At 50.3% G+C, this 18,101-nt stretch overlaps 3 protein-coding genes across 3 annotated transcripts; all 3 read left to right on the top strand.

Annotated features, from left to right (window-relative positions):
* Positions 1 to 93: 93 nt before the first annotated feature.
* Positions 94 to 12,229, top strand: EDB91DRAFT_677858 (uncharacterized protein). Its single transcript, XM_041328070.1, has 23 exons — positions 94 to 185; positions 254 to 550; positions 616 to 1,719; positions 1,778 to 1,844; positions 1,897 to 2,076; positions 2,125 to 2,246; positions 2,296 to 2,769; positions 2,822 to 3,113; positions 3,168 to 3,647; positions 3,715 to 3,834; positions 3,886 to 3,954; positions 4,003 to 6,661; positions 6,712 to 6,885; positions 6,946 to 6,955; positions 7,004 to 7,309; positions 7,359 to 7,446; positions 7,495 to 7,558; positions 7,607 to 7,740; positions 7,792 to 9,924; positions 9,974 to 11,349; positions 11,399 to 11,581; positions 11,635 to 11,932; positions 11,986 to 12,229. The coding sequence occupies exons 1-23, from the start codon at positions 147 to 149 to the stop codon at positions 12,087 to 12,089; spliced, it is 10,773 nt and encodes a 3,590-aa protein (XP_041173825.1). The 5' UTR covers positions 94 to 146; the 3' UTR covers positions 12,090 to 12,229.
* A 22-nt stretch (positions 12,230 to 12,251) lies between these two features.
* On the top strand, positions 12,252 to 13,811 carry EDB91DRAFT_1152222 (uncharacterized protein). Its single transcript, XM_041319475.1, has 9 exons — positions 12,252 to 12,456; positions 12,517 to 12,745; positions 12,798 to 12,860; positions 12,913 to 12,978; positions 13,031 to 13,210; positions 13,267 to 13,337; positions 13,392 to 13,458; positions 13,508 to 13,553; positions 13,605 to 13,811. Exons 1-9 carry the CDS (start codon positions 12,325 to 12,327, stop codon positions 13,762 to 13,764), a joined length of 1,014 nt encoding a protein of 337 aa, XP_041173824.1. The 5' UTR covers positions 12,252 to 12,324; the 3' UTR covers positions 13,765 to 13,811.
* An 81-nt stretch (positions 13,812 to 13,892) lies between these two features.
* Positions 13,893 to 15,926, top strand: EDB91DRAFT_1152216 (DNA-directed RNA polymerase II, subunit 3). The gene is made up of 9 exons (XM_041319474.1): positions 13,893 to 14,074; positions 14,122 to 14,171; positions 14,224 to 14,345; positions 14,399 to 14,594; positions 14,651 to 14,730; positions 14,782 to 15,036; positions 15,115 to 15,210; positions 15,257 to 15,512; positions 15,553 to 15,926. Exons 1-9 carry the CDS (start codon positions 13,983 to 13,985, stop codon positions 15,585 to 15,587), a joined length of 1,182 nt encoding a protein of 393 aa, XP_041173823.1. The 5' UTR covers positions 13,893 to 13,982; the 3' UTR covers positions 15,588 to 15,926.
* The last annotated feature ends 2,175 nt before the right edge of the window (positions 15,927 to 18,101 follow it).

The raw sequence follows: 18,101 nt of genomic DNA, 5'->3' as shown, positions 1-18,101 counted from the left end.
GACGCGATTCGTGGGAATAACCTTCCTGATATATTGTTGGGCAAATTACGTCGTCAACTCTCCCCCACATTAGTTTCCTATCTTTCTCCAGAACGAGCCTTCAATTCAGAACTGAAGTCTCATCTGCCCGCATTTGCTGCGGATCAATGAAGGTAGCTCAGAAATCGAAGAGGGCGGTCTCTCCGGTCAGTTGTCGGGATCTAATTCTTCAAGTAGAACAATTGATATCTGACCACGGTCGTGGCGTTTTCAGCATCCTCAAGTAGCAGAGCTTGTCACAAAGCTCATAAACACTCCAAAACACGATCTTGCCGATGTTTTGGCTGATATTGACTCCTGGAAATGGCCGCGATCCGATCTTAATGCCTGGACTAAGGTCCTCGACAAGTTCGATGTTATCCTAGAGGAAACCATCCGGGATTATGATGTGGACAAGCTGCAGATAAATGTGTTCACTCCAGCGACAAAGAAAACTATATGCCATATTCTTAGGTTTGAAAGGCTTTTATTGGAGAACTCCACCAATCGCAAAACCTTCAATTCCTATGATGTGCGTCTTTTTCCATTCAACCATTGACCCGCGTCTAATCATTGTTGCACTATTCTTGATCTCAGAGACTTAATTCCTTGCTGTTCACGTCAGATCTTGACGTGCTCACGCTAGCATTGAATCTTCTCCTTCGCCCCGCACAACAATACTCCGCTCAGGCCGCAGTATCAACAGCCCTAAGCATCTCTACACCTCGTTTACTCTCCCTCTCCAAGCGGTGGCCCAATGTGCACGAACATGGTATCAGCTTGCTGGATCTTGTCAGTGCAAACGGCCCAGCGCAGGTCGATGTTCTTCCTGCCGAAGCTCGTGATGTAAGTTTCGTTTATTATCGAACTGACCAGAAGGAGAAGGGACAGGGGAAGGAAATCGATCATATTGAAGCCATGCCATCCAGTCCTCGCAAACTCTCCGTTCCACCCTCGACCTCGCACTCATACGCATCTACCATTCATATCGAGGAAGGGACCCTGAAGAACAAAGAAGTCATGGAGATTATGGCGGATGTATTGGAGATGCATCCGCTGAATAACGAAGACAAGTTCGAACTCCTTTGTCGCGTTCGATCCGCTAAGGCACTTGCCCCCGGCAACGAAATTATGAGAGAGAAGCTTGTCGTCATACGACTCATTTGCATCGCCATTTATGGCCATACGCACAGCGAGACTCAGGCGTCATCAACACTTTTCCTGTATGAGCCAGATCTCACTACCCACATCGCTGAGCTTCTTCAGTTGGATCGTGGGGTTTCGATACCTGTGCAGACAGCGGCTATCTCAGCGCTAGACTCGATCGCTAGGTACCGAGGAAAAATGACCGAGGTGTTGGGCGCCGTCAATGCTGCCGTCAATCATGGAATCATCATGGCCCTTCTGCGGAAGACTATCTTGGAGGTTAGCAGCCCGGAAAGCAGAATCTCACCCACCTTCGTCGAGTCTCTTCTTTCATTCGTGACCTACCTTGCGCAACTCATGAACGGGGGAAATATGCTTGTTAGCGCAGGACTAATTCCCTTGCTGGTTCAGATCATGGAGAATAGGTTAGCTCAGAGACTCCAGATGGTCTCGAAGGCTATGCAATTGATGGATAACGTCCTCTACGCCTTCTCAAACGCGTTCCAAATGTTTTCGAACTCCCGTGGAGTCGAAGTTTTGGTGGCACGTATCCAGGTGAGCATAGTATGGCATCACCCTTCACCCAATCATTGACTCGCTGAAATCTGACCAGCACGAGGTCGACTTTGATATCACAATGTACGGAAACGAGCGCTCCAGGGACCTGTTTGGTTCGTACGGTGAGTGACTGTTGTAAGTTAGGAGTAGAACAAAGTTCGATGATAGCTGCAGGACAACTTCCGGTTCCAAGGGCCGCCATGCTTAAACACACGTTACGCTCCATACATCGCATGATGCAGTCGACGGGTACATCCGAAGGGCTGCGCGGCCTGATTGATTCCACCTTGCCACAATCGATCAAGAAGATCATGGAGTATCGTGGCCTGTTTGGCCCTAGTCTTCTGCCTCTCGGTGAGCACCCTGGTTTTGTGCGGGATCTTTGATTGATGGTGGTGAAAGCCATGAACATCATGGCAACATTTATTCACAATGAGCCGACGTCTCTTCCGACAATTCAAGAAGCAGGTTTGCCTCAGGTGTTCTACAAAGTGATTGAAGCAGGTCTGGAACCTGTCATTGAAGTGAGTACTATTCTTCCATCAATGCGCTCGTATTCACGTCTTCTCTCAGGTCATCCAAGCCATCCCAAATGCAATTGGGGCGCTCTGCCTCAATCAGGTTGGTCAGGACCAGCTTGCAACTCGCCCAAGCGTCATTCCTGGCATCATCTCGATCTTCACTTCGGAGAGTCATATTAAGGTCCTTCGTGAAAAGGAAAACGCTGTACTAATCGGCACCGCCGTTGACGAGTTGATCCGCCACCATCCAACCCTGAAAACTCCTATTTTTGATGCCGTCAAGTCTGCTCTGAGTAAAATCGAGGACCTTGGAAATACTTTCGTGATCCCCGAGGACAAGAAAGAGTGGTACGGTCTCGTGCTCGCCTCTCAAACTACAGACAAGGACGACAAGAAGGACGATATTCCGATGGATGTTGTGGACAGTGACATTAGCGTTTCTGACGCTCAGGAGGACACGACGGACGAGGACTCCCTGAGGAGTCATGACAACAGCGTAGTTCTTTACATCGATGTCTTATGCCGAGTGAGTTCCGCGTACTTCCTTCCGGGACTAGCATTTACTTTGTTCTCGACAGTTTCTTGAAGGTCTGTTCCAACACACGCAACATTGCAAAGATTTCATCAGGAACGTTGAGGGTCTCGAGCGTATTGGCAGGCTCACTGCCTTGCCCTGCCTTCCATATGATTATGCGAACAGCGTTGCTTCAGATTCCCTAGTACAAGTTATTCGGACGATGGCGGACGTAGGACCCAACGAGGCACTTCACCATCTTTCCAAACTCGTGGAAAATTCCCTCTCCGACTCTCAAAGCTTCTGGGAGTCTCCCCAATCCCACTCGAAGTTGGCGCCTTTCCTTGATCTGTCAGGTAATCCTTCTCCCCAGATATGACAGCCAGAACTTGCTCGAATATGTTTTACAGAGGAACAGGAAAGCACAGCAAATCAACAATTCCGGAACCTGGTTACCCTTCACATTCGCATCACTGTATTGGCTGACGTCTTCTCCACTGCTGGTTATGCACACGGAAGGTCAGCAATCGGACTTCTTCAGACTCTCATGAGCGATCCGCCGAAGGTCGTCAAAGAGCTAGGTGCTCTCCACCGCGCATCGGTGTGGGAGAACATCTTGTTCAAAGCCGACATGGTGGCACAGGGGATGGAGGTGGGTACGAGCAGTCAGGGATCTCCCCTGGGGAGATCACCTAGCTATGGTTCGGTGCCTCTCCCAGAGCCTAATGCTGGCGTCACTGCCAACGGCGTTCAGCTGGGATCGGCATCAACACCCGCGCAATCATCGTCGTTTGCATCACCGAAAATTGACACCGCGCGAGAGAAGAATGCCAAGGCACTCAAGCATCTAACGCACGGTCTTCCAAGCGCTTTGGCGCCCTTTTTCCAGGGTTCGTTTTACGGTTTCGTTTAGCTTTCGATGTAGTTGACTGAATGCAATTCTCGGACTTCCCTTAGCCATCGTCAAGCTGTTCTATGCGAGGCGAAATCCTGATGCGACTCAGAAGAAGCAGATTTTATCTGCATCAGCCACTATTGCAGAAATCATGGTGGAACATCTCAAGTACGAGGTCGAAGGTATATTTTTGCTCTTAAAAGTTGACTATCTGCTCACTACGACCTTCGTAGGCGATCGAGTGTGTTGCCTAGATTATCACAGCGTCATGTTAGGTCTTGTGACGATCCTAGTTGTGGACGGTAAACACGCATTGCTTCTCTTCCCATACTCGAACTAATGTACCACAGAGCGGACGATGAACACCACTCTTCATACCGTGCTGCTTCTTGCTTTTCAACGCGCAAAGGGCTTGGAAGCTATTTTCAGAGTCTGCAAATACTTCACTGACTTGATCGATGGCGTAACGGCAGTCAAACCTGAAGATCGAACAGAGACCATGCAGCAGGAACTTGCCCATGCGCAGGGAGGACTGAAGGTTGCATTGCACCTCTTGCACCCATTACTTTCTTCGAAGCCGCTCATCGAGTCCGGCCAAACGTCACTAGTCACGACTCGGGACAAGAAAGATACGGAATCCGGCTATTTCGAGCCTCACCATTTCCTTGTCTGGCTTCGCCTCGAGAGCATACCCTTACTGCGCAGTATCTGGGAGGCTTCTTGGCTTCGTTCATCCCCTTTGACGCTGGTCAGGTCGGTTGTTCAGATCATGCTTGAGGTCACGGCTGGAGAGAATGAAGAATTCAAGGGTGATCCTTCTCAAGAGGTGGTCAATGGTGGAACCAATCTTGCTATTGGCAGCGGTTTTCATATCAGAGCTGCTGGGCCAGATGAGAATCGTATCCGCCAGCTCACCGATATGGGATTTCCTCGCTCTGCCGCCGAACGTGCTCTTGCCCGCACTCATAATAATGTCAATGCTGCGACCGAGTTACTCCTGAGCCAGCCTTTCCCATTACTTCCTGACCCGCAGCCGAACGGATCTGCCGCGGAGCAGGACGATGCAGGCGATGCCCTTGCTGATGGAGGTGACGAGGATCTTTCTGATGAGGAGATGGACGTTGAGGATTCTGGCCCCCCTGCTCCTCCAGTTGAGTCCACCCCACCTCCTCAATCGACCAGCGAAGAGCAAGGGAAGGGTCTTGAAGAGTTACGCAAAGACCTCGAGGAAGCAAGGGAGAGTTTGAAGAAAGAGTTACCCCCAAGAGCCTTGCAACTGGTTGATGAACACCCTTCATTGATATTCGAGGTTCATCGGGCATTCATGCAGCCAACTGATGAGCTCCAGGAGCAATCAATTCGCACGTTGATTGACGATATACAATCATTCTCTCCCGCGGCTTATGACGTTCATGAACAGCCACTGGCTGCAAGATGTCGGTTACTTGCAATAGTTCTCTCTGAATCCCCTACGCTCCCGCAAGCCCTTGGACAGAGCTTGATGGACACCCTTTTGGCTCTGCTCCTGTCTAATTCTGTCCGCGGAGATTCATCTCATCCAAAATGGCTAGCCTCCCACCTCCTTGTGACGGAGGCTTTGTTCACCATCGGCGAACAGCCCTCTACTATCGCTGTGCCAAAAGAGGATGAATCCGTGACCACTCCGGACATTTCTGTTGGCCCAACGTATGCTGATGCGCGACCCATTATATTCGATTTCTGCCTCCGGTTACTAGCTGACCCCGACCTCCCAAGGGATGAGCTGTTGTCCACGCTCCGCCTGCTGGTCTTGCTCACGAGGGACCACGGTACAGCATCTGAACTCATCAAGCGTGATGGACTCCAGCACCTCTTCTCACATCTCAAAGCCTCTGCTGTTCCTAGTGGTCAATCGTATGCGGTGATCATACTTCGCCACATCGCCGAGGGGCTATCTGTGCTTCAACACATCATGAAGCAAGAAATCAAGCGTATCTTCTCTCAGCCACGGACACGGATAATCGACGTTTCAGGATACATGCGCAATTGCAGTGCAATGGCTCTCAGAGATCCGTCTGCATTTGTCCAGGTAACTCAGGATCTGTGCCAGCTTCAGCAGCCTTTCTCAGCTGTCCAGCACATTACCCTCAAGCCTGGGCTTTCGCAGCCGAGCCCCGACACTGGCACTACAGAGCGTAATGATATGCAGGTTGATCAACCAGCACCACTGGAGGTACATGGGCCCGATGCAGAGGCTTTGGAGACAATGGTACATTTTCTCATAAGCGAATTGATGAAGAATGTGCGCTCTCCCTCTGATAATGACGTCACGACGAAGCGCGAAGATGTGACACAGAGCGCTTCCGAGAGCGTCGATGCGAGCAAGGATGGTCCCAATGATGAAGATCGGCATTCGTACTGCTGCTTCATTATGCAATGCCTCACAGAACTGCTGTTTTCCTACGATGCCTGCAAACTTGCGTTCTTGTCTTACTCTCCGAAAAAGAAAATGTCGACTCCTGCCAAAGATCCTGGTACCAAACATCGCGCAGCTGTCCTTCAGTTCTTCCTTTCCGACCTCATAACTTTTAGAACTGTTGCTTCCCAGCCATATGCGAAGGTGAAGCAAGCCTTCTCTCTTTGTACTTGTGCGATGTCCGTACTTGTGGCTCTCTGCGTCGACAGCTCAGCAGGGGTGGAGTCGAAGGATGTTTCCGCAGACTTGATCTCGGTCCGCAAATTCACCCTGGAGGCCATTAGTCGCGCTATCAAGGAGTACACGTTGCAAGACAATCTGGATGCAAGATATGGACGCCTTCTCGCTTTGGCAGATCTATGCAACCGACTTCTCACTGTGCGCTTCAACAACGGCAGCCGCAAATCGCAGGACGAGAGTACTACACACACTGCGAAGATCATGCTGGAGAAGAATTTCGTTTCGATCCTAACCAGCGCACTAGCTGAAGTTGACCTAAATTACCCCAATGTCCGTGGTCTCGTGGCGTCGATCCTTAGGCCAATGGATAACCTGTGAGTGTAGTCGCGCCCGTTACGATCAGGCGCTCATTATTTTAACAAAGCACACGGATCGCTATCAAGATGAGCCGCACATCTGAAAAGACCAAAGACGGTGGCGATGGAAAGGTCTCTCAAAGCGTAGTCTCCGAGGACGAGGATGAAGACGAGAACATTGATGTGGACGACGACGATCGAGAAGAGACTCCCGATCTGTACAGAACTTCTGCTCTAGGCATGTAAGTCCCAGCCCTTGCTTACCGCCCAACATCCGCTGACTAGGGTAATGCGGTTAATAGGTTCGGAGGTGTAAGTGATATCTAGGCCATTTTTGACATCTAATAACGGTAATTACAGGAGATGGAAGATATCAATTATGCACAAGAGGATGAAATGGCCGAAGGAGATGACGACGATGACGACGACGTTGAGATGGAATATGGCGAGGATACTGATAGCGCAGCGACGTCGGATTCTGAGGATGAATTGGAGGATGGCGGGGATGATGATATTGACGAAGACAGCAACGGAGGTGAATGGCACGACGAAGACGAAGAGTACGAGGAAGATGACTTAGTTGAGAATGAGGACGGCGAGGACGGCGAGGACGACGATGAGCCTGCGGCTGGTCAAGAGGTGGATGACGAAGAGATCATGTGGCAGGTAAGTTTACAACTTGAAAATGTTTTGGCTTCCCTCACGGATTTCGTAGGATATTCGGGGAGGTGATGACGAAGGTGATGAAGTTGCTGATGAAGAAGAAGACGAAGAGGACGAAGAGGACGAGGACGAGCGCGGAGGTAACTTGTCGATGCTTCTCAAAACCTCTTGCTGAATATCATTGATAGAGCCAGTTGCCGTCATTCATGCAGATCAAGGAGAGGAACCTGATATATTGTCAGATGACGAAGAGCAAGTCACCTTGTATCACTATGATACTATCGCTCACCTATCGTTTAGTTTCCATGATGAAATGGGTGTCATTGATGTGCAAGGCGTCATCCAAGACGGGGGCTTCAGATTCACCGATGCTGTTGACCTCGAGGGCGGAGAGCTAGATGGCCGAGACCCCTTCATTCGCAGGCGCCGTAACAGTAAGTCGGGGAATACGTCTTTCCCATCCACAAACTAAGCCATACTTAAAGCGGGCGAGGATGTGCAAGTATTTGGTCGTCCCAGACATGTGCCAGCTGCACCACCCGAAGCTACTGTTCATCCCCTTCTTCTGGACGCTTCTGCAGCAACGAACCGTCCTGTTGGCTTAACTCGCGTGGCTCGCCGCTCCCACAGGGGCGCAGCCGGAGGCGTTCAGCATGACCTCATACACTCCATCGAAGACATCATCGCAGGTGATGCAGGTCATATCTTCCAAACTATCATAGAACGTCATGGTCCGGACGCCATAAGAGTGGATGTCACTCCTGGTACCATGGTGGACGGTCGAGGATTCCTTGGCCGAAGGGGTGCCTCCCTATTCGCTGGGGTTAGAGTTGACGGTGTGCGGGTAGATCGCGTGTCTCGAACAAGCGATCCCCGTGGCGAGTCCCGCGCGTTCGATCCCTTGTTGACAGTTCAAAGGTGGACCGAAGAAGCCAAGACGTTGAATGGCAAGCACGTTTCCGAAAGAGCAAATAGAATTGGCAACCATGTCGTTATAGCGTTGCTCCCAGCCGCTATCGAAGCCTCAAGACAAAGGGAGCAGCAGAAACGTCAGGCTCAGGCCAAGGCAGAAGAAGCCGAAGCGCGGCAGCTGGAGGTTGATCGCACTGGTGCCGAGGAGGCTGCAAGTTCTAATGTGGCGGCCTCTCATGCAAGTCCGGAAAATATTGCGAATACACCAGTCGAACCTCCCGCATTAGATCCTCCTCCTCTGACCACAATCGCTTCGAATGCGGATGTAGAGATGGATGATGTACAGGCGTCCGCTCCGCATTCTGACGAGAATGTAGCAGCTCCAGAAGCCTCGTCCACAGGAGAAGAAATATCCGCTGCGGAAGAAGCTCCAGGGCCTTCTCAACCCGCTCCCTCCGAGCGTGTTACGGTGATCATCCATGGCAGTGCGGTGGATATCACTGACATGGGCATTGATCCGACTTTCCTCGAAGCCTTACCTGACGATATCCGGGAAGAGGTCATCAACCAGCATGTGCGTGACCAACGCGCAGCAAGGGTCGAGCGCCCTGCCGACTCCCAGATCAGTCCGGAATTTCTTGATGCATTGCCACCAGAGATCAGAGCCGAACTTATTCAACAGGAAAGGATGGAACAATCTAGACATGCTCCAGTGCCCGCGCCCGAGCAAGGCCCTCCGGGAGTTGCAGCGGATATTGATCCGGCAAGCTTTATTGCTAGTTTAGATCCACAACTCCGACAAGTCGTTCTGATGGATTCTGACGACGGCTTGTTGCAAACTTTACCGTCATACATGATCGCAGAGGCTGGCGTTTACCGTGATGAGGCAAATGGTTCTCGAGGCGGTATTGCTGCTCGAGCTCTCAGAACTACTGCTGCTCAACGCCTTCCCCCACCTCGTAAACTCCCTCCCCCCCGCGATGCTATCCAGCTCCTCGATAAGGCCGGGGTAGCGACTCTTGTTCGCCTACTCTTCTTCCCTCACGTTCTGAAGAAGAATCTGCTTTTCAAAATCTTGGTCAATATCTGCGAAAACAGCAAGACCCGTTCTGAACTTTTCAATCTTCTTCTCAGTATTCTTCAAAGTGGCCCAGGGGACCTCGCTGCTGTGGACAAGAGCTTCGCGCAAATGACGACTCGCACTCCAAAATCTGCGGTCCTTCAAACTCCTAAAGCTGCTGCCAAGGTGAAAACAGCAGCGGATCTTAGCACACCGGTGGCGATTGGCGGCTTTCAGATCGAAACAGTCCCAGACCTCGTCGTGCAACGTTGCCTAGAAGCCATGACTTATATCGTCAGTGCAAATGAACAGTCGTCGCTATTCTTCTTGACCGAACACGAACTCCCGGCCGGTTTGAGGAAGATGCCCTCCAGGAAGGGTAAAGGCAAAGAGAAACCGATGTCCCAGACACATTTCCCAATCGTATTACTTCTAGGCCTTCTTGACCGACAATCCCTCCTCAAAACACCCTCGACGATGGATTCTGTCGTGACGTTGTTATCGACGGTCACCAAACCTCTGACGAGTCTTACATCTGATAAGGAGCAGTCAAATGATGTCACGCCCGAGACTTCCACTTCTGCAGCACCTGCTGCAGCTGTCGCGCCGACTACATCTGAGGGTGCTGGGGCCCAAGAATCAACCGGTCGGTTTCCAATTATGACTCCACGTCAAAGTCTGATATCTATTGACAGGCGCGTCAACTGAATCTCCCAAACCTGATGTCCCAGCGGAAGTGCAGACAGATGTGAAACCCTTACTTGCTGTTCCCCCGCAAATCCCTCATTCGGTGTTACGTTTGATCGTGAACATTCTTGCGGTAGGAGAATGTTCGTCGCGCACCTTCCAGCAGTCTCTTGCCTTGATACAAAATCTCTCGCACATTCCTGACGCGCGCGATATCATCGCGCAGGAGCTCAAAACAAAGGCGCAGGACTGTGGACACGCCATTCTTGCTGATCTCGGCGATCTCGTGGGAGCTTTGATGAGTTCACGCGATGATGTCTTAGCATCTTCCGTTGCGCCGAAATTCTCGTCCCCATCATCAGACCAGACTAAGCTTCTACGTGTTCTCAAAACCATCGACTATATGTATACACCTCGGATGGCTGGTCCCGTGACAGACGCGACTCGGAAAAGTGAAGATGCTGAGAAGGTGCAGACTATCTATGAATCCTTCCATTTCGCCCCGCTTTGGAGACGCCTAGGAGATTGTCTGTCGACGATTGAAGAGAAGCCGGAGCTGGAGCACATGGCCATCGTGTTGCTCCCTTTGATCGAGGCACTGATGGTGGTGTGCAAATACGTGGGATCGAAGTCAGCCGCGGCTCGTGCCCTTCGAACAGCAGCATCCCCTCGCTCTCCGACGACGTCTCGGGAGAGTATGGAAGACCTCTTCGTGTCCTTTACAGATGCACACCGCAAGGTGTTGAATCTCATGGTCCGCAACAACCCATCTTTGATGAGCGGCTCATTCTCCTTACTCGTCCATAATCCCCGTGTCCTTGACTTCGACAACAAGCGAAATTATTTCACTCAGCAACTCCACCGTCGCCCGCATTCCCGTGAACACCAGGGCACACTCCAGCTTAACGTACGCCGAGCCAGAGTGTTCGAGGACAGCTTCCAGTATCTTCAGCGCAAGACAGGGGATCAGATCAAGCATGGCAAGCTCAGCGTGCGCTTCTATGACGAGGAGGGTGTGGATGCTGGCGGTGTTACTCGAGAATGGTTCCAGATCCTCGCACGTCAGATGTTCGATCCCAATAATGCTCTCTTCCAACCTTGTGCGGCCGACCGCCTCACCTACCAGCCCAACAAGAACTCATGGGTGAACCCCGAACATTTATCTTTCTTCAAATTTGTAGGACGCATCATTGGGAAGGCGATCTATGACGGCCGTCTCCTAGACGCCTACTTTGCAAAGAGCATATACAGACAGCTCTTGGGAAAACCCGTGGACTATCGGGATGTCGAGTGGGTTGATCCTGAGTACTATAACTCGCTGTGCTGGATTCTGGACAATGATCCGACACCCCTGGACTTGACATTCAGCGTGGAAGCGGACGAGGTTTGATCAGCTTTCTTGCATTCCACTCATGGCTAAATCTTCCAAACAGTTTGGCGTGAATCGTATATTTTCTCTGAAGGAGGGTGGAGAGTCGATACCCGTAACGCAGGAGAACAAGCGAGAGTTCGTGCAGCTCTCTGCGAACTTCCGACTGTATTCCTCGATCAGCAAACAAATTGAGAACCTCGTGGCCGGCTTCCAGGAAATCATTCCAAATGATCTTATTACCATTGTAAGCGAGTTTCATGACCGACTACGGCATGCATCCTCACGCGTTTTCTTGAGTTCAACGAGCAAGAACTTGAGTTGCTCATTTCCGGCACTCCTGATATCGATGTGGACGAATGGCGCGCAGCTACTGAGTATAGTGGCTACACAAGCTCTGACCCCGTGATAGTGTGGTGGTGGAGAGCCCTGAAGTCCTTCAATCGAGAAGAGCGAGCCAAGGTTCTTAGTTTTGCCACTGGTACCTCGCGGGTACCACTTGGTGGATTCGTGGATCTGCAAGGTGTCCAGGGCGTTCAGAGATTCTCCATTCATCGCGCATATGGAGACCCAGATCGATTGCCGCAGGCCCACACTTGTAAGACCCCTGCGCGATGGACGTATTTCGTCTTTTGATTATATGTCTTTTAGGCTTCAATCAGATCGACTTGCCGCAATACTCTTCGTATGAGATGTTGCGACAACAGTTACTACTCGCCATCAACGAGGGTGGGGAAGGGTTCGGATTTGCATGATGTAGAGTATCTTTGATTCGGAAAACAGCCATTTGATTATGATCGATTACCGACATGTAGAACCACACATTGTATATAACATCCGCATATTTCTCAGCACTGTGCCTATCTGCCCACTAAGTACATGTATTTGCTTCCGTCTTATCGTGCCCGTCGGGCTCCCGGTTATGTCAGTTCCCGTTGAACCGCGACTTCGCAATGCCTTGAACTTGAGAGTCGCTTCATTATTGGAACCATGAGAGCATATGTTGTGAATGAGTGGGTCCATCCGTCCGAGCTCAAACTTTTCGACGATGCGCCGGAGCCAGAAGCCACAGGGGACGAAATACTCGTGGATGTGTACTCATCAGCTCTGAATTTCTTCGATGTGAGAGATGCATTGCCTCTAATGCCAGCTGTTCTCTGACACATTTTCTACGTGTATTAGATATTACAAGCTCAAGGGAAATACCAAATCAAACCTCCATTCCCTTTCACACTTGGTGCGGAGTTCGCTGGCAAAGTTGCCAAAGGCTCTCCGATCCCAAAATATTGTCCCTATAAGCCGGGTGACAGAGTCTTTGGCAGTGCACAGGGATGTTTTGCGGATCGAGTGGCTGTCGAGTGGCAGTCTGTGAATCCACTTCCGGACAACCTGACTTTTGATCAGGGTGCAGGTATGTCGAGACATGAACTACGGTTGGTCATCCAAACTTTCACATGTGATAGGACTATACATTACATGGCCGACCAGCTACGAGGCTCTGGTTGGTCGTGCAGAGCTCAAGCCAGGTGGGTTCAGCGATCACGCGTATCTCACACATGCGCTGACCATCTATTTCAGGTGAATCTGTCCTCATCAATGCAGCTGCCGGCGGTGTGGGTATTGCTGCTGTTCAATTGGCCAAAGGTTTATCCCCTTCGAAACTATTTTCTTGTCCTGAATTCACCCTGTCCATTAGCATTGGGTGCTACGGTCATTGCAGCAGCTGGGTCACAGTTTAAACTTGACATTTGTAAGACATACGGGGGAGCTGACTATACGGTGAACTACACTGCAAAGGACTGGCAGCAAGAAGTCTTGAGGATAACGGGTGGTAAAGGCGTAGATGTTGTCTATGATCCAGTCGGGAGAATCGCCGGTGAGTGCTGTTTTTTTGCGGGTAGGATGTGGAGCCATAATTCTCCTTTCTACCAGAATCGCTGAAATGCATCGCCTTCAAAGGGAGGGCCCTCGTAATCGGTTTCGCCGCGGGCCAGATTGAGAAGGTATGCGAAGTTGTTTACCACACATACATGACTGCTCACCAAGCGCGTCTGCAGCTTCCGCTAAACCTAGTACTGCTGAAGAATATTACTGTCATGGGCCTCCACTGGGGCTTGTATACCAGTACGTTTCATATCACCTTAAGTTTAAACAGCGTCCTCTATTTGTATAGACAAGGAACCGTCTCGCATCCCAATAGTATGGAAGGAACTATTAGAGTGAGTCGCATTTATCTTGGTTTCTCACCGGTTAATCACATTTACTTTGAGACTATTCGCATCTGGTCGCGTTAAACCCATAATATACGACAAGATCTTCTCCCTGGACGAGGTCACAGTTGGGCTGGATGCGCTGGAGAGACGGCAGACATGGGGGAAGGCTATTGTACGCATTAAGGACGAGAAGCAGAGTGTCGTAGCAAAGCTTTAAGTATGCTGGCAATCCATTCAACGTTGTTGCTTCCACCAAGCGGTTGGTTATCTTTTTGTTCACCTTGGTCAGAATACTTCTACCGTGACGTTTGTGGTTGTTGCAGTGGGTGCACGGGGTCCTCTTACCTCAAATGTCCACCGAACATTAGAATTTGCTCAGATCCCGCTCCCCCTCGAACCACAACTGTAATACAAGGCCTTCGTCCACAACCAATCATGCAGACATACGATGACAATGAGCCCATTGTCCGAATACGCGATTACAAGCAGGACCGAGTGAATTTTATGCTTGAGAATGTCGACCTTGCGTACGGGTAGCAGCTGCATGTGATGAAACCTTACTGACAGCACACAGGTTCGCAAATTCTTTTCGACGTGTAGTACAGGCAGACATACCAACCGTTGGTCGGTCCCCTCAAATACGTCGATAGTGTGTGTCTTGGCTAATTCATCCTAGCCGTTGACATGGTCGAGATAGAAGCAAATACAACAGTGCTACCTGATGAATTCATAGCACATCGCATTGGAATGGTTCCGCTGGTGAGCACAAACTGTGATGAAGGCATAAGATACACTCGAGTACGCCAAATTGTATGCTTTCACCTCTGGTCAACCTCACGATTCTTGTGCAGGATTGCCTGTGTTTGTCTGGTTGTCGATATTGCTCAATAGAGCTGAGACTGGACGTTTTGTGTAATGATAATCGCACGATGGACGTCACGAGCAATCATCTTGAGGTCATACCGATCAACTATAGTGAAGGAGGGGATAATCCTGGCGAAGAGCTCACGAAACGTGGAGAAGATTTCGGGCAGCCAGTGGGGAAAAGTATGGCCCTTACTCTCTTCATAGGATTCATATTCTTACTTTAGGCGGCTACTCAGACAAGGCTGATGTACCACCAGTCCTCATCTGCAAAATACGGAAAGGTCAAGAGCTTAGATTACGTTGTGTTGCCAAAAAGGTGCGCAGCGGCCACCTTCAGGTAGTTCTCAGGATCTCACAGTTATGACAGGGTATAGCAAAGGAGCACGCGAAGTGGTCGCCATGCTCAGCCGTTGCATTCGAATACGATCCCTACAATAAATTGCGACACACGACATATTGGCACGAGGCAGATCCACGGATTGAGTGGCCCGTCGGTGAAAACGCTAAGGAAGAAGAAGCACCAAGAGATGACGAAGTTTTTGACTTCAACGCGAAGCCACGGAAATTCTATTTTGAGGTTGAGACGGACGGGAGCCTTGGGCCCCAGGAGGTGATCATGAAGGTGCGAGACCTGTAATTCGTCTTTCGTTATGGTCAGCAAACTCACTTGCCTCTCGTACTGACTGTTATCATGGTACAGGGTCTTGCAGAACTGCAGACTAAACTTGCAAATCTCATTCTTGGTTTGAAGGAAGGAGTGGAGCTGCCGACTGGAGGAGATACGGCACAGGCTGGGGTGAATGGTCATGGCTCCACTGCTGGTGGTTGGGCACCCCAACCAGGTGGTGGCGGATGGGGTCAGAATGCCTGCCTCTGGTGCCGGGTATGCAAGTCCCGCGGGTGGCGGCGGCTGGAGCGCTGGCGGCGGCAGCGGTAGCGGTGGTGGTTGGAGCACTAGCCCAGCACAAAACACTGGGGGAAATACCAGTGCATGGGTAACAAGTCCCGCGCAGAACTCCGGAGGAGCTTCCGGTAGTTGGGGGACCAGTCCAGCTCAAACCTGGGGGGGAGGTGCCTCGAGTCCGAATGCAGCGTCTGGTAGTGGCTGGGGGGCATCTGCTCAGCAGGGCTGGGGTAGTCCCAACTCAACAAGCCAGTGGATGGAACCTGTGATGGTCGCTCGCCTTACGTATACTTTCCTTCTACCAATTGCATGCATATGGTTGATATCTACGGGACCATGTTAGCCATTTCCCAGTCTCCTGAACTTCACAAACAACTACCTCACTGGCTGTCTGTGTCTTGAGGTCCGCTTTCGTTCGTCGATCGGTCATTTCAATCAGTTTACTACTATTCCAATTTTGCTGGATATCAAAGTACGCACTTAAATGGGACGTCCCGGCTTATCGGAGGTAGCTGAACTTTGTGTACGCCATCGTGCTAATCCACGGGTATTTTTGCAGATTGACCTATTTAATCATCACTCTAATAACACCTTTCGTCGACAGTGCCTGAGAATATGTCGTGTTTGCAAATCGGTCCCGACTCCCGGTTACTTTCTAACGTTAAAGAGACTGTGGAGGTTCCCTGCAACGATGTCCAGAGGCCTGTCCAATCAAGTCAAAAAGGCAAGTTCACTTTGGGGTGACCGCAGGCACACCGCCGCGGCCCTTGTGCTGCGGGCGTAATCATATCAACAATTATTGGGAACTCTGCCGCTTCTGTTCTCGCGTCATTTCACCGACCTTCCTCCATGATCCAGAGATCTCCGGCGAGACGCTGGGTCAATTTCGAAGAAGTCCTTGAGAACGGCCATTTTTCTTCGTTCGGCTAACCATGTGTCTGGTAACTGAGGGTTCATCGCAGCATCAAGACTATGTATACTATGTAGCTGATTTGAATTTGCGGTCTGCACTCTTACTTACTCCTATTCTCCTATCTCGCTCTCAGATAGGATTATATTGATGGGCCAAGATAAGGATTGTGCCACCACTTCGAAATCGATCTTAGCTCGATGCGTTAAGCTTCCGCCGGAAAGTGTAACCATTAAGATATGCCAAGCCAAAGTATGCCAAGCCAAAGATCACCATGATATACCGATCAAACGGGATATGCGAAGCGATGAGAGCTGGAGTGCCTTGGAGTGCCTGCTACTAAGTAGCCATCTTTCGGGTTCCTGCGTGAAGCCTATACAATGGGCCGGCGGCCACAACCGCTTGCTTAGAACAGTGATTGACGCAGTTTCCGGGAGCTGATCCATATATACAACAGTGGGTACCAAGTCAATACTGTGTGATATAATTTGCTCCGAATTTAGCCCGCGGGAGGGCCTGGGAGGGCTCCTGAGGCCTGAAGTTTGGTAAGAGTACTTGGTTTGCTTACATTGATTAATATTTAAGCTTACTCAGAGATACTCAGGAAGCTACATTCGGCGGAAACACAGGCTCCTTTCCAGCGCTTCGAGCGTGATGACTGTCGGACTTGGCGAAACCTTATTCCCCTCACACACCAGCCGCCGGAATCCCACATGTCATTGGTAAACATCAATGATCAGCCTTGCGAGTGGGTGGACATCGGAAGACGAAACGCGCACAACGAATTCAGGGTTAGCTACACATAAATATTTCAATATCCGCCGTTCGCGGTAGAAGACTCGGCATCATCGAAAGACGCGGACGCCGCGACTCATCTCACTGTTCGCTCGTTACTCCCTTGCCGATGGTTATTGGCTTCTAGTGATGAATAGCATTGTATTTGTGGGGGATTCAGATGAAGTTCGAAAAATTCACGCGTGATTGAAGGAGCTTGGCAAAAACCTTGTTTTCAAATCTACATCCATAGTCCCCCTACTGAATGAGGCGTTTTAGCCGGGGGTTACTGTTCCAGAGGTGTGATCTACATCCCAGGTAAGTGCAACAAGCGAGCGCTGATTACTGCGTTCAAGCTAGCAAATGTACACTAGCGCAGGAAGTGGGTTTTTGTTTAAAATCCCGATCTAGTCCTGTTCGTGGTGGCGGGAAAACCTGCGCGGATGATCGGCAATATCTAGTGGCACTCGCTTGGATGCGGAGAGTTCTGCGGCATTCACGGAGGCATGGACACAGTTGACGCAGGTCATTACTGTGAACCACGAGTGATGTTAGCTTTCTGTGAGTCTAAGAGATCATCGGCAAAAAGCTGATGGTTGATGAGTTGCTATACGTCCTCAGACGGACGGTGCAAGGAGCACCCTATAGGCACACCGAAAGAACAAATAGGATTACCAATAACAAATCGGTGGCCATGAACGGACGACATGCGGAACTTCGCATCCATGCACGGTCTTTTCGTGTCGCTGCGAAATGTTCACGCAGTCCTTCGATCACCTGAACGATATCAAATTTCTGGCAATGCAGATGATAACAGAGAAGAAGCACCTGCAATATAACACCTCGTGTGGTCATGTTGCAAATCTTCATTCGAGAATAGGTAAGCGTATGTTATAACGCCAACCGGACCCTGGTAAAATCATCCTATTCATAAACTTGTGTTTATACTGACTGACATTGATCATCAGTTCTGACTATTTAGCATTATCATGCTGGAAAAGAATATCCGACATAATCCATGTGTCTGCTTCTTCGGTACTAGCTGAAGGCTCACCGATCAAAATTCCGCGTCGAGAGTCTGGGCGCTGCGTCTCTTATG

Source organism: Suillus paluster (assembly GCF_016628075.1).
Source record: "Suillus paluster strain FC165 chromosome Unknown EDB91scaffold_59, whole genome shotgun sequence".
Lineage (NCBI taxonomy): Eukaryota > Fungi > Basidiomycota > Agaricomycetes > Boletales > Suillaceae > Suillus > Suillus paluster.
The sequence above is the reverse complement of the archived record's forward strand: the minus strand, read 5'-3'. Positions and strand labels throughout refer to the sequence as shown.

Bases quoted from the DNA above. Each gene is read 5' to 3' on its own strand.
- EDB91DRAFT_677858 (XM_041328070.1), top strand. From the start codon at position 147: ATGAAGGTAGCTCAGAAATCGAAGAGGGCGGTCTCTCCG. The intron at 2,077-2,124 runs GTGAGCACCCTG...TGGTGGTGAAAG, and splicing joins CCCTAGTCTTCTGCCTCTCG to CCATGAACATCATGGCAACA. The intron at 3,955-4,002 runs GTAAACACGCAT...AATGTACCACAG, and splicing joins GACGATCCTAGTTGTGGACG to AGCGGACGATGAACACCACT.
- EDB91DRAFT_1152222 (XM_041319475.1), top strand. From the start codon at position 12,325: ATGAGAGCATATGTTGTGAATGAGTGGGTCCATCCGTCCGAGCTCAAA. The intron at 12,457-12,516 runs GTGAGAGATGCA...TACGTGTATTAG, and splicing joins CAGCTCTGAATTTCTTCGAT to ATATTACAAGCTCAAGGGAA. The intron at 12,746-12,797 runs GTATGTCGAGAC...CACATGTGATAG, and splicing joins GACTTTTGATCAGGGTGCAG to GACTATACATTACATGGCCG.
- EDB91DRAFT_1152216 (XM_041319474.1), top strand. From the start codon at position 13,983: ATGCAGACATACGATGACAATGAGCCCATTGTCCGAATACGCGATTAC. The intron at 14,172-14,223 runs GTCGGTCCCCTC...AATTCATCCTAG, and splicing joins GGCAGACATACCAACCGTTG to CCGTTGACATGGTCGAGATA. The intron at 15,037-15,114 runs GTGCGAGACCTG...ATCATGGTACAG, and splicing joins CCCAGGAGGTGATCATGAAG to GGTCTTGCAGAACTGCAGAC.